The sequence below is a fragment of the Apiospora phragmitis genome, assembly GCF_038363925.1.
Source record: "Apiospora phragmitis strain CBS 135458 chromosome Unknown utg000005l:1.0-4161743.0:1.0-4166827.0, whole genome shotgun sequence".
NCBI classification, from domain to species: domain Eukaryota; kingdom Fungi; phylum Ascomycota; class Sordariomycetes; order Amphisphaeriales; family Apiosporaceae; genus Apiospora; species Apiospora phragmitis.
In genome coordinates this window covers 2656011-2669330 of record NW_027117403.1, presented here as the reverse complement: position 1 = coordinate 2669330, position 13320 = coordinate 2656011, and the positions used below count along the sequence as shown (strand labels likewise).

General features: G+C 52.4%; 3 protein-coding genes across 3 annotated transcripts; all 3 read right to left on the bottom strand.

Moving 5' to 3' along the window:
- Positions 1-3312: 3312 nt before the first annotated feature.
- Positions 3313-4997, bottom strand: PG994_004813 (uncharacterized protein; the record flags this gene model as incomplete). The annotated part of the gene is made up of 3 exons (XM_066856222.1): positions 3313-4441; positions 4503-4756; positions 4821-4997. 3 exons carry the CDS (start codon positions 4995-4997, stop codon positions 3313-3315), a joined length of 1560 nt encoding a protein of 519 aa, XP_066718389.1.
- Positions 4998-8397: 3400 nt separating this feature from the next.
- On the bottom strand, positions 8398-10058 carry PG994_004812 (GAT domain-containing protein; the record flags this gene model as incomplete). Its single annotated transcript, XM_066856221.1, has 4 exons — positions 8398-9345; positions 9407-9811; positions 9874-9929; positions 10001-10058. 4 exons carry the CDS (start codon positions 10056-10058, stop codon positions 8398-8400), a joined length of 1467 nt encoding a protein of 488 aa, XP_066718388.1.
- Positions 10059-11313: 1255 nt separating this feature from the next.
- PG994_004811 (uncharacterized protein) lies at positions 11314-12370 on the bottom strand (the record flags this gene model as incomplete). Its single annotated transcript, XM_066856220.1, has 4 exons — positions 11314-11489; positions 11986-12128; positions 12190-12235; positions 12277-12370. The coding sequence occupies 4 exons, from the start codon at positions 12368-12370 to the stop codon at positions 11314-11316; spliced, it is 459 nt and encodes a 152-aa protein (XP_066718387.1).
- Positions 12371-13320: the final 950 nt, after the last annotated feature.

The following is a 13320-nucleotide window of genomic DNA, read 5'->3' as shown; positions in this document are numbered from 1 at the left end:
CCCATCCCCTTCCTTCGTCGTGCTGTCGTCAGTTTCGGGTTCATTGGTGGGTGAAGGTCCGGATTACTAGACGCCAAGCAAGTCTGGATTCAAGGTAGGCAACTCCCTAATCTACTGACTGCCACCAATGGATACCAAGGAACATAGCTACCATCCTACTCCCCACAGTACTTGTCTACAAGTCGACTGACTACATGATATCATGGTACGGTTGTTGCAAGCTCCAGTAGCGCTACTCGGCGACGCCAGCGACTAGATCATCTATCTGGATGGCCCAGCTTAATATCCGTTGCACCCGCACGTCTGTTGACGACGCTTGCCGGCACCCGTCCATGCAACAACCACTACGAGTGACAAAACAGATGGGGTCGCTTTATTCTTTCGCCTTCGGACTTTTATTCTCTGCCTCTGCCTGCTACATACTCCTCCAAGGCCGCCGGCTCATCTTTGATCTACTGACTTGCTAACATCCGGGCTCAGGTATAGAAAAGCTACGAAACAGTATCTATCGAAACCTTACCGACACGCCCCTTTTGGGTGGTCTCCAGTCAGCATCCATTGTACTGCAACGATCAGCTTTTGCATCTCGATACCACCTCCATCTTCTCTAGCAGACCTGCCTGACTTGCACGTCTGCCTGTCACTGCTGCCGAATGCGTGCAAGTCCGAGATCGGATTCCCCGATTGGCTCTGGGGCTCGATGCCAACCGTTTCAAGAAAAGCGACGATTTTTGAATCATCATGAATATGGCCCAGAGCCTGGGTCACGACGCCGTTTGGCATTCTAGACAATGTTATGTTACATCACTACTACCCTTTTCGCCGGGATCCAGTTGTCGTTGACATGACGGCCGCCCTGGATATATATACTCGTATACGACTTACTCTATGGGCCAATTGATCCATGAATGTACAGGATCCTGCAGTTACTGCAACCAGTCGCCGTCGCGTCGTTCGCTGGATGCGCCCTATACGATACGTTCGTGACTATAATCGGTCGAGCTCCACTCCCCACCCCTCGAGACCCACGACTCGGCCCGGTCACTTGCATCGGACCCATGTGATGTTATACTCGCGGAGCCAACCTATATCAAGATCGATTCAACCCAGCGCATCGCGCACTGCGGTGGTCATGATAGTCGAGCTGTGCTGGATACTACAAAATACTTCACATCTCGTTCTGTCAGGATGTACTTTCACTATTGTTTTTCCTCTGTTCGACCTTCCCCTGGTTCGCAAAATTGTGGCATTGCGATCCGGACAGGAAGTATTGAGCTTGGTTCAGGATCAAGTCGAGCTTCAAGCGAACGTCCTCTATTTTTGTACCCTCGTTGCGTAGGTTTTCCGTTGGTAGGTGCTGCAGCGAAATGCCGGCCTTGAGAGGTTCCATATGGTTCTCGGAACCAAACCCTGCACAGCCCGGTGATGGTATCAAAAGATGCACTGCATCCTGTCGGAGGTGGCGGGGAAGCCTTAAATGCTTGTTTTTTCTGTGATATATGATTTATTCGTGCTGTTGCACTCCTCTCCCAGTAATCGCTAATCCATCTAGTAGGCACTTTCGGGTAGTGTGATAGAATAATCTCCCCATAGTAATGAACGAACTACCTACGTGGACTTCTTCTCTTTCCTGTGATGTGCGTTATATGGCTTCTTCTGCCTGCTCTTATACGCCAGAGATCAAATGTGCTAAAGCTCACGACCTCCTGTCAAGGCATTGGGCTAGAACCCCGTGTGCCGGTATGGCAAAGCTGTCATAGTCAAGGAAACCGTCCGGTAGACTGAGATACACCATGTAGTTCGAGAGCCTTGGTATGTATATATATGCGTGTGTGTGTGTGAAAGCATGCTGCAGACTAGACCAATCGACGTCCTCGCGTCTGTCCTGGCATCAGCGACCAAGATGATCGTCGTATCATGTGTTCCTCTTCCTGTTGCCTTGGTCCTTGGGGGTTTGCATGCTTCCGGAGAACCCAGACACTCACTACCTTCCAGCGAGGTATGTCAGGCATAACCTCGGAGACCATCAGAACTCGAAGGGACAGACGCGTGTACAGATGCCTACCCTCTTGTACTGCGCCACTACCTAATGGAGGACGAGTGGTTCAATACGAATAAAGGGTACCCGTGGGGGGGGGGTCGAAGTTTAGTCAGTTTAGAGCTCTCGGAGTTTTGGTTGTGTCGCCCGCCGCGGAAGCAGCTCGGGATCCAAATCTTGAGTCATGGGGTCACTCGACAATAATGCTGCAAGTCATGCAAAAAGATCATTCCCGGGGCGATCAGAGCCAGTTTGGGACGGTAATACATAACTTCTTCTAGTCTCGGGAGGAGCAGCGGATCATCCGGGCCGTACGACTCGGTACGAACTTGTTCATCCACCAACAAAGCACTTTGCCTTTCCCCCCTTCCCCATCCATGATCTGCATGTTGAGATGGATGCTGTTTGATGCCTCATCGGCCTTCTCCCTCTATTCTCTCGCGAAGTCGAAGCTCGGTTTCTGCACGTCCGTCGGCTTTAGCCAGCCAGCCAGCCCCCCTCTAGTTCGCAAACCCTTCCCATCCCTGCAGGAGGGCGAATACATACAGCAGAGGGATTTAAGGCCCGCTCGTTCTATTTCCCTCTTTGCTCGCGTGGTCTGGTTTAGTACCCGTCCGAAGAGCATGACACGGGAAGGGGGGCGGACGGGTGGCGGGGAGCGCGGGACGGGCGATCGAACAGTTTCGAAGAATGGATAACTGATTGCCTCGTTCGGATATATTCGTCCCATAGCAGCAGCCCGAGCACGATGCAGTTACGTAAGGACCCCAGACCTGGTCGACTCGAACACCGCTCGGATCTGCAAAACGAGCTCATCCCTGGCAGAGAAGGCTCGGTCGTTGGCTTGATGCAGACACGTTGGGAGTCATAGTAATAGCAGTCAGTATGCACACAGCGCATCCTGAGTAACTACAGATCAAGTACAGTATTCTTTCCGACACAACATGGGACTAATAGATAAATATCGTGAACCGCATATTGAATTAACCGCCCTGTGTATTACTTGCCCAAGTGTATATATTTCCTGGTGTATCAGATGCTATATATGTAAATCGTCATTCATAAGATTCGTACCCGAAACAACGCCATGTCGGCCCCATATAAGCCTATCTTGAGATATCTATCGCCGCCCAGGATGGCAAGATGCCTGTGTGTTTCCGGAGCCCGGGTTGCCAAGTAAACCCCCTTTATTTCGATCGCACCGTGTTACAGACGGTGCTACTCCCGTCCATCTATCCATAATCATCCTTCAATGGGCATCTCCTCTCGGACCATCAGCTGGCCCTCCGCATCCCGCTCCAGCACGAAACACCTCTCGGCGTAGATGCCCTGTTCGTTGAACGCCCTCCAGCCCGCATCCAGGCGGCGAACCATGTGCCGCCGCCAGCCGCCGATGTTGATGGTGATGGAGCGCCAGGGGCGCCCTGTTTGCCCCGCACCAGGGTCCCGAACGTCTTCATGGCCGCCTCGTAGTCGCGGTCAACGTTCATGTTGGGCGGCAGGTCCTCGAGCGTGCTAATGACCGTCTGGACGTGGAGCGTCAGGGTGTGCAGCCGCGCGAGGCCGCACAGCGCGCGGAGGAAGAGTGGCGGGTCGCACATGGTGATGTCCATGTCGAGCTCCAGCGTGTGCAGGTAGACCAGGCCCCGGGAGAGCTGGACCAGGTCATCGATCCACACGGTCGGGCAGCCGCGGTATTCCTCGCCGAACCCCACGTGGTCGCGGAAGCGCAGGACCTCCAGCGTTTTCGAGTGCCGCAGGAGGGCGTCGACGGGGAAGTACTCGGTGTGGCAGGTAATCTTGAGACTTTGCAGAGCACGGATCTGCCGGCATAGGAAATAGAGCCCTTCCGTCGCTTGCCGACGCCGATCCGGGAGGTGAGCGCTGAAGTCCTCGCAGTGTAGTTCCTCAAGGTCTAGAAGGTGTGCGAAGGGAACGGAGCTGAGGAACTCGAATATAGGCACATCGACGAGCCTTAGGAGGCGCACTTGCGAGAAGTCCCAGTGCTGAGCCACGTCTTGCGCGCTGTGGTTCCAGTCATACGACTGCAGTATGAGTTCTTTGAAAGCCGGCAGCCGCTCCCCCTCTGCGAATTCGAGTCGAGTTCCCTGTCCCCTATCAACGTAGTGAAATGTCTCGAGCCGCCTGGAATTCAACAGCAGCTGTTTCAAAGACTCCAGCCGCGTAGTGAGTGGTGGTGTGGGGTTGCCCATCTTTAACGATGTAAGAATATCCGTTGGTATCGCCCGAAGATATGTGTCCTCCGGCTCGGATCCGAAGTCTCTCAGCGGCAGGTCATCCACATATAACTTGGTTTTGTTATGATCTATATGATGGTGGCTGAGGATGTCGGAGGGCATATACATGCCACCACGGCAAAATTCGACCCGTACATACTTCCATCTACATTCCAGTCAATAAGAGTGTCCCAAGCGAGAAAAGATGCGTGATACGAGAGGCGTACCTGACGGATAACAGGCGATGCACGCCGCCCAATAGCTGCTTAATCCCTGCCGGGTCCAGGTCGCTAGCTACTTCGACGTGATGGGTGTATCTGTACACATTCTGCAAGGCGTAAGGCAATGACAATCTGGTACCCGAAGCGATGATGCGCTCGGTCAAACGCAGATATTCGTACTTGATGGGCGTGACAATGGCATCAAATCTTCTCGACAGAAGGCGCGCATGTGCTAGTGAACGGGCGTCAAGATCCCTTAACTAAGATGTGGCATAAGTTTTTGCTGGGTGCGGACTTGGTCTACCGGACAGGAGCGAGACATACATGTGTGAGCACCAAGGCCAAGAGCTCCGTGCTGAGATCGTCCAAAGACCAACTGGGTCGCGCTGGGGGGAACATTGATATGGTGATCACCCGCCCATGTCCACTGTGAATATGATCCTTCAACTTAAGGGAGGAAATGGTCGAGGAGGGCTTGCATATGACCTGGGTTGGGGCCATGTCGACTAAATAGAAAAGGTAGGAAGACCCAGGAACCAACAGAAAACGAATACAGAAGAATGTGTAATAATTTCAGAACCGCCCGATGCCGCGTACCACTCGGAGAGGTTCCCTTGAGGGGAGAGAGAGAGAGAGAGAGAGAGAGAAGAGAGAGAGAGAGGATACAGAGTGTCCGACTGACGTTGGCAAGAACCCTGGTTGGAATGCGAGAGATTATGCACGATACTTATTCCGCCTCGAGGTGGCCGGCAGACAGGAGTTCTGGCATCTGCAGTCTGCACTGTTACGTCCACCTGACAGAACAGGCTAAGCCGGATGGGGAGAAATTTACGAGAGGCTCGTCGTACAAAGACGAGTGGCAGATTCTGCAGCTGCTACTGGGGGGACTGGCCCAGAGTAACGAGATTTGTGGCGTGCAGCACCTGCAGCTAGACAGGCGGAGAAGGGATCCGGAATGGCAAATGGGGACGGGACGGAAAGCTGCTCGAGAGAGAGAGCGAGAGAGAGAGAGAGAGAGAGAGAGGCGGAGGAGGGATATCGGATAAGGTTGACGTCGATCAGGTATGGCATGAGCCAGGAAGGACGAGCATCAGACAAACGGGAATCGCAGAATATGCAGGCAGGTGGATAGGCAAGGGAAGGACGCAACTTAAGCTGGGAATGGTATGAACCACGGCGCGGGTATGCCGGTAAGAGAGTCAGGGCTCATTAGAAGTATTAGGAAGCCTCACCAAGACTTTCTTAACCTAGCAATCAGAAAGGGAACATTCTGCGACTACCAGACGTTGGGACGAACAGTCGTATGATGGGTCGTTGGCCTTCTCGTGGGACCCCAACAAGGACCGGGCCTCGCAAGTTCTCGTATGGACATAATACATATTACTCATGTTGAAATGCTCGACGAGAACGAGCAAATGCGACTGGGAGGATCCAAGGCGAAGAGGAGCCCCCGAGGAGGCACTCAGAAGTTGCGGATATCAAACTCGGTGCAATGGCGGAAGGGTTGAGTCGCGATTGGCTGGCTCCCCGCCGTTTGGCTGGTGGGCACTGCAAGCAAGCAGTCTGAAGTTTCGCAAGTATTCCTAAAAAGAGTTGGATCTAGAATAAAACCGCTGCGCCAGATGCCTGGGAATCCAATCGCCCACTTCCCTGCAGGACGGGGGCGGGAAAAGACAAGGGCCACCCCCACCCTAAAGCTCCTAAGCAATTCCCCTAGCTTACAGTACATCAAATGTTTATCGAGGCACGGTTACGTGTAGTATATCAGTATACACACACCGTAATATTAATAGCTGAACATAGCGGGGATGCTCCTCAGATACCAGCCAGACCCGTCGCTCGATAATCTGCATGTAGTGAGAGATTAATATGGCTGGGGGCACTCATGCTAGCGACCTGGCTTCTTGGCTCGAAGACGGAAGAGGACATGTACATATGTCTAGGCAGCGCAGCAAGCGAACCATCAGCCGATGGGCGATGCCGCGTAGGCTTGTTCCAGCTTGGCTTTCCCATCCAACAAAGAAATCACCTTTTTTTCCTTTCCAGAAAGAACAACATGAGATGATGGGTATGTAGAGAGGAGCGAATGGATGACGTTGGGTTACGATTGGCAGAACAACGAACATGATCTGTACATGGTTGGCTTGGCCCTGCATGCGGGTCGCCACCCAATCGCAACAACTCTTCTTCGCTAGCTGCAAGTAGCTTGCCCTCCTCGTCTAATTCCTGCGAAGGGTCGTCTCAAGAGGTTTCCTTTCTTTAGTTTCTTTTTTCCGGACAGGGTTCCAGAACGTGGCAGCGCGAACACCACAGAAAGCCACAAATCTCGACGCGAATTCAATATATGTGCGAGGCCGAAAAGCAGCAATGTCGGAAAGCTTCAAGTTCTAAATACAGAAAACAAGGACAATCCCACATTGACCAAGCAGCTATATCGAAATCGATCAGATACAGAAGGGAAAAAACACCACGTTTCCGTATTGTTGAAGGCAGGTAACAAGCAGATTACTATGCATAGTAGAGTACTCTTCTTTTTCCCCATCTCCGTCTTCCGTTCCTTTGCCCCATAAGTGTTTCCCGATGTGTTTGTGTGTAAATTGCGATGCTCTCAGCTTGACAGACGGTATGTGCCCATGTACGGATGGGGAACAGCCCACGACGTTTGTTCATGGAAAGGGACGCTATTTCTATCATGCATGTTTCTAGAACAGTTTTCGGGGCGAACCAGGACGGGGTCTCATGCAAGCCAGAGCGCCATCGCGAAGTTACAGGCGCGTGCTTAGCGGGTAAATACCACATCCCGTCGGTTGCGAAAGTAAAAAAAATTCAAAAAAGATCAAAATCGTTGGGTGGATGGATCGATGGATAAAAACAATATAGAGATGCGAGTGGTCACCCATACCCACGATATGGATCTACTAGCCCTTGTCTGGGCTGATTGACTAACACCGGAGATGGATCCGTATTCACACTGAGAGCGTCGTATGTACCGGTAGCGAGAAGCGGTCAAGTCGTATTACTTACATACTGTAGTGGTAGCTGGGCGCCGAGGAGAAGATTTCCGTACATTTCTGGTTCGACCTTCCCTCGCTTGTTAATTTCCTTTACCCGACTCCATCATAAGAAGCAACCATGCTGCGTCGGTCAACTAAGAACTGTCTCGGTACTATAGGCGATGGGGCTCTTCGTAATGGCCAGCATCGCCGGACTCGCTTATCTTGCCACTTGCCTTGCAGAGAGACTGTTCGTCATGTTGCAGCACCTCCTCATGGATCAGAGACCCTTGTTACGGTCCAGGATCCGGCTTCGGGACCGACTTGCTTGCCTCCACTTGTCACTTTGGGTCGGACTGAGTGATCGTGGCATATACATGATATGTATCCTGCCCATTCCCGGCCCGCCTTGGCCTACAGTCTCGCGACAGGTCGACGGACCGCGGGTAGTCCCACATGGATGGCCTCAGTCTGTGTAGGGTCTGCACTGTGTGAAACAGCAGGGGTGAATGCCAGTTATTCAAGGTCTAGCTTGAGTTCACTTCGCCGACAGCCATGAGTCTCGTCCTGGCTCACTAACATGATGCGGTGGACATAGCACTACACGTAGCCTCTGCTGAAGGGAAGTAGAACGTATGCATTCATAGGATGCTGCGATGTTACATTAAAAAAAGGAAGAGAATTCGCAAAAACTCATTGGTATTGGGAACTCCAGAGCCGAAACAACATGGTATCCCTATGCAATGCTTGGCAGAAATCTTCGCAAAATTTCGCATTTATTTGCCCTCCCTTGCCGTCTTCTTGACAGCCTTCTCAAGAAAATAAAAACGCTATGTATCAGCAACGACCCTCAAGGTCCGCTGCAGGAGAAGGAGAAGAGGAAGAAGGTAGCAGGAAGTAACGCTTGGTTAGTACCGATACATTGTCGACCCTTTGCTCTTCTGTTGCGCTGTGTCGGAGATGTTATCTTCATCCGGAATTCCTGGCATACGGTCCTCGGCGCCGACCGCACCATGCATCGTCTCCTCCCCGACCGAACTGTCTTGTCTTCCAAGATAGCTCGGCGTGGCGTTGAAACCCGGATGGAAGGGTTCAAAGGCCAGCCGGGTGTCCTCGTTCAGGTATGCTCCCGATGAGCCACCAGGTGCCGCTGCGGATCCCGAGCCACCGGCTCCACTTGAATGGCTCTCCGGCTGGGGGTCTTTGAAAGGGTCATCCTCCGCTCTCGGGGTGTGCGACCTCGACGGCCCGGCTATTGAGTTGTCGTATTCTCGTTCCTTCCCCTTGCCGTTCGTTTTACGAGGGGGCATTGACGGCGGTTCGTACAGCTCTTTATCCTCAGTGTTTATCAGAGGCGGCGTAGGGCGCTGGTGCGAGCCAACGCCATTGGGTTGTGGCCCTGTCGAGTCCTGAGGACTGGGGGTTTCCGCTGGCCCGCCCAAGCCGGCATGTTTCCTGGCGTTCAGCATGGCTCTCTGGTGTAAGCTCAACGCTGTCTGCAACTGCTCATTCGTATCGATCAGGCTCTCCATCGTGTCATTGTCAGGCGTCGGGTTGTCGGTGGACATGTAGCCTTGTACACTCCGGCTGGCACTTGTGCAACGATCTGCGAATTCCTTGATCAAGTCATTGTCCAGCACCTCGCCTGGAGGCGTATTGGTGACAACTTGCTGGAGAAGCTTGGCCGAGGTTCGTGCTTCCTCCAGACGGCTCGCCAACTCGACGGGGTTTGGTAGTTTGCGACTCTGGTGTTGGCGTGCAAAGTAATTCTGAGAATGGGGGTTTGGTTTCGGCGACGATGCGAAAGGCGGCGTATTCGTTGCTTGCTGTGCCACGGGCGGTTGAGGGTATCGTCCCTGCTGATGTGTCAGGATCGATGCTATTATTACCCTGTAGAGTATCAGAGACGCAACTTACCCCTTTTGACGCCTTGTCCTTCTCCTTTTTCCACATGTCGATGACGGGTTTTAGGCCTTCGTCCCACGACTTGGTAGTCTCAAAGGTGTTCAAGCTCTCCATAAGCATCTGCATCACACTCGGGTCGCGGCCGTTTCGCAGCACGTCCTTCATCGTATCGGCAAACTTCTGGTCCATATTCCTCGTGAAGGTTTGGCCCGGGTTGTCGGCCAGGATGCGCATCAGCATAATGGCGTTATACTGGTATGATGGTTTCGTCCAGTAGTCCTTCTTCAGGTACTTGCGGACGAGGCGCGCGCATTCTGCGGCGGCGGCAGGTGACGACTCGGCGGATTCGACGATAGGAGGAAGGTGGAGCACCTCATCGCCAGAGGCGTCGGGGCCGCCAGACTCGCAGAAGGATTTCTATCGGAGGCAACAGGTCATTAGTTCTCGGCGGTGTAAAGGATGCGTGGTCGTTGACATACCACGGCCCGGGAGGCGACAGCTTCAGGCCCGTCGCCTTGGGGATCATCGCCAGACCCTAGCAAAGCATAGCGTGTTAGTGGGTTTGTTTTCTGTCCAGGGAGGAGCGTGTGGTTTGCGAGCACACACCATTGGTGCCTTTGCGCCGGATGGTGCCGAGCATCTTGCCCATCTTAAGTGACTTCATCGTGGCGCCGAGTCTATCTCTATCGCGAAGGTTGCTGGCGTCCAAACTCTGTCGGCTCAATCGATTGCGGGGGGTTGTTGTCAGCTAGGCAGCTGCGGTTGATGGATCGGCGAGGTAGGTTGCGCAAAGGCCCGTCCACCAGAAAGGGCCCCTTGTTCGAACGGCGGGGCGAGTGAATGAGCCGGAGTAGCGGGATGTTGTTGGTGGCGCCCTCGACGACGGTCGCGGTTGATGCCTAGGTTTGGTCTTTTGCACTTGTCGCGACGAGGGATGAGAATAGGAGAATAACCTTAGCGAAACTCCGAGACAAATTGCGGCATTGATTGAAGGTGGTACTGGTCGAGCGGCGTCAAACAGCCGTGTGTTTTATGTATTTGGTGCGAACTGGTGCGAGGCTTAATATACATAAATAGTACAAGGGTCCAGTGATCCATTGATCCAATGATCCCACTCAAAGTGCTACCCCAGTTCTCGCATCGAAGGTTAGCTCTAGAACCGCCTTGCCGCTCGTCTCAGTCATCTCCATGCACAGTTGAAGTATCGGTTATGTATGCATCGACTTATGCAGAATCCCATGTAAATAAAGCGGCTGCTACCTAATGCAGAACCTAATATCTCTCTCCGAAAGGTCTGCACGATACGCAATTCAATGCCAGGCGTCTCGATGAGCACAGTCTACTAGGGGCACCATCAACATTGACGCTGCCTACATGTATGTATCCGTAAGTATATATTTCAGCTTATTATTATGTGGTTTTCTCATCTCACATCTCAACTTGGACCAGGCTTTGCGACGCAATGTCGTTGGTTGCAAGTCGGGAAAGCAGCTGCGCCTCCTCGTTCATAAATTCCAAGGTTAATTGGCCACCAATCAACCTGTAGTTTTAGTCCGCGGCAACCGACAAGAGCAAGACAGCTTGGGGGCCAGGACATAAAGGTCACTTATATTATCTCCTGGGCATTACCTTCCAGTCGGGTTCTTGCAATATGCACAATGCTCAGTATAGATGACTAAAAAATCATCATCAACCCGTGCCGGTATGGGCCGAATACGACTAAACCTCAACTGCACAACCTTCTTGCCCGATGCGGTAATCGCCAAGACAACCCCAGAAGCACAGCCGCACAACGACGCGCAACAACCCTCGTCACCTGCTCTTGAACATGATGACAGACATTCCATCAGATGGTCAATATACTGCTAAGCCTTCGCTACGTACGCCATACGTGGTGTTCTCGAGCGTCGATTTCCACGTCAGTTCCGGGCAAAGTCGAAGGCGTAGTCCTCCTCGCCTGCCGCTATCCGGACGGACTTGGGGTCGCTATCAGCGGGGCGCTTATCGAACGGGAGCTGGGCAAGAGGGGTTAATTCGCGACGTCGTGCCCAGAACGTCTCAACAACTTGGTGCGCATCCAGTAACATTGATGTGCCTAGCTATAGTGATAGTCATGGAGCTTTAGATACACAAGGTTGATATGATAACTGCATCTAGTTGTCCCCAGAGTGACCACAATCAGGGTGGGTTAGTTTGCATCCGTAGACATCTCCGACTTGGAACTTAAGCTCACGAAAAGAACTCAGGTCAGAACATCGACCTCGCAAAACTACTTTCCATCTTATAGAAAGCTTCCGTACTGGTCTGTGATCGGAGGACTTGGTCGAAATCCGTTTGAACCTTGGATAGGGGCTAACAAATGTGAGTGTCACTCCCAGCTATCTGGCGAGGCTGGCCAAAATTTCATATGAAGTGTTAAGTGGGAAGGAGTCAAGCTGTAGGCTCGCTGCTTGTTCATACGGCCCGAGTCCGGCGAGGAACAGTTGCCCGGGTGACTGTCACATATGGGCCGGTCTTGAGTGAGCTTACAGTAGGCGCAACGAAGGATAGCAGTTATATTGCCACAAAACGCGTGGGCAATAAAAGCGTACGTTGGCAGGTGGTCGCCCATAGGCGGTCACTGAAGGGAGGTGTACCGCTTGCCTCGCCTGAGTATCTTGACAGCAGGGCTTCCTCGTAAGGAGATATGCCACCAGAGCTCTTGAGGCATGAGAAAGGGGTATTTGCGTTATAACTATTCCTATTCAGTGATATCAGGATAGGGTAACGCAACCATATCATCGAACAATCCTTACATACACCACAGCCAGTACCAGCGCTTAGGTTTAAGTCCAGAAGCGCCTATCCGTGGTGGTAGTTTCCACCGTTGAGGGACAACTGACGTAGGCCAGAGTACTTGTACAGGGCAAGTGCGTGCTTGAGAGAGGCAAGCGGGTCTGAGCTGCCTGCTCCCCAGGGCCTAGCCACAAGTCGCATCCCATCGGTGTTGTTAGGATCATAAACGATGTCGCAAAGATACCTGAGATTAATTCGTGGGAGGCCATCCTTAGGGCTTTTGGTTGATGGGAGGAATCGAAATCAATCCAGTCCGTCCAGGGCGAGCTCACTGAAACATCAGCTAAAGCCATGGCGGGGTAGGTCAAATGGAACTGCCTTTCCATGCCGGCCCACGCATGTCCCCCAGCATTAGGGCAGGCTTGCGTGGTGAACCTATTGACACTTCTGATCACCAAGGGCTACAGTGATAGTCATGCGAATTCACCAAATGAATGTCCGGTCCTGCTGGTTCTAATCAGTATCACTCGACCCATGGGCCGGGACGTATGCCCCTAACCGCCCTCGCGCTCCCCAAGATAAAATGCACATGACTGCCATTATACTGACTGCTTATATATCTCTCAAGGCTTTTACGAATTTCTTCGAAAGCAATTCTTGTAGCTTGAGATGGGATCTGGGGTATTAGTATGCATTCCGTTTCTCAAGCGCGAGCCACCCAGGTTGCCAGATTACTCAACAATAGCCACTGCTTGCCCGTACGTATCGGTATGCCACAACTATCATGCAACTTGGCAGCAGAATACTATTCCCTCCTCGTGACGTATACGTTACAATAGCACTCGTTCTGGCCGAGTATAAACAGCAGCTCCTTAATTCACCCGTGCCAAGAGCTCGTAGCTTTAGAGTGTCCATGTATGGGTATCAGTTCTTCACTCTTCAGGATAAATACTGTTCAATCCCAATCGAGCATCACACCATAAGCTTCGATATGGATTATTACCTTCCGTGGGACAGGTCGAACCCAGAGCCCCCAGTTTCCGCTTGGCGTGGTATCTAAGTGACCCGAGTCAATCCATATATGACTTATCCATTCACCCTTTTCAGGATCGTCTACCAAGACGCTTATTGTAGGCAAATGGGTCTCGTAA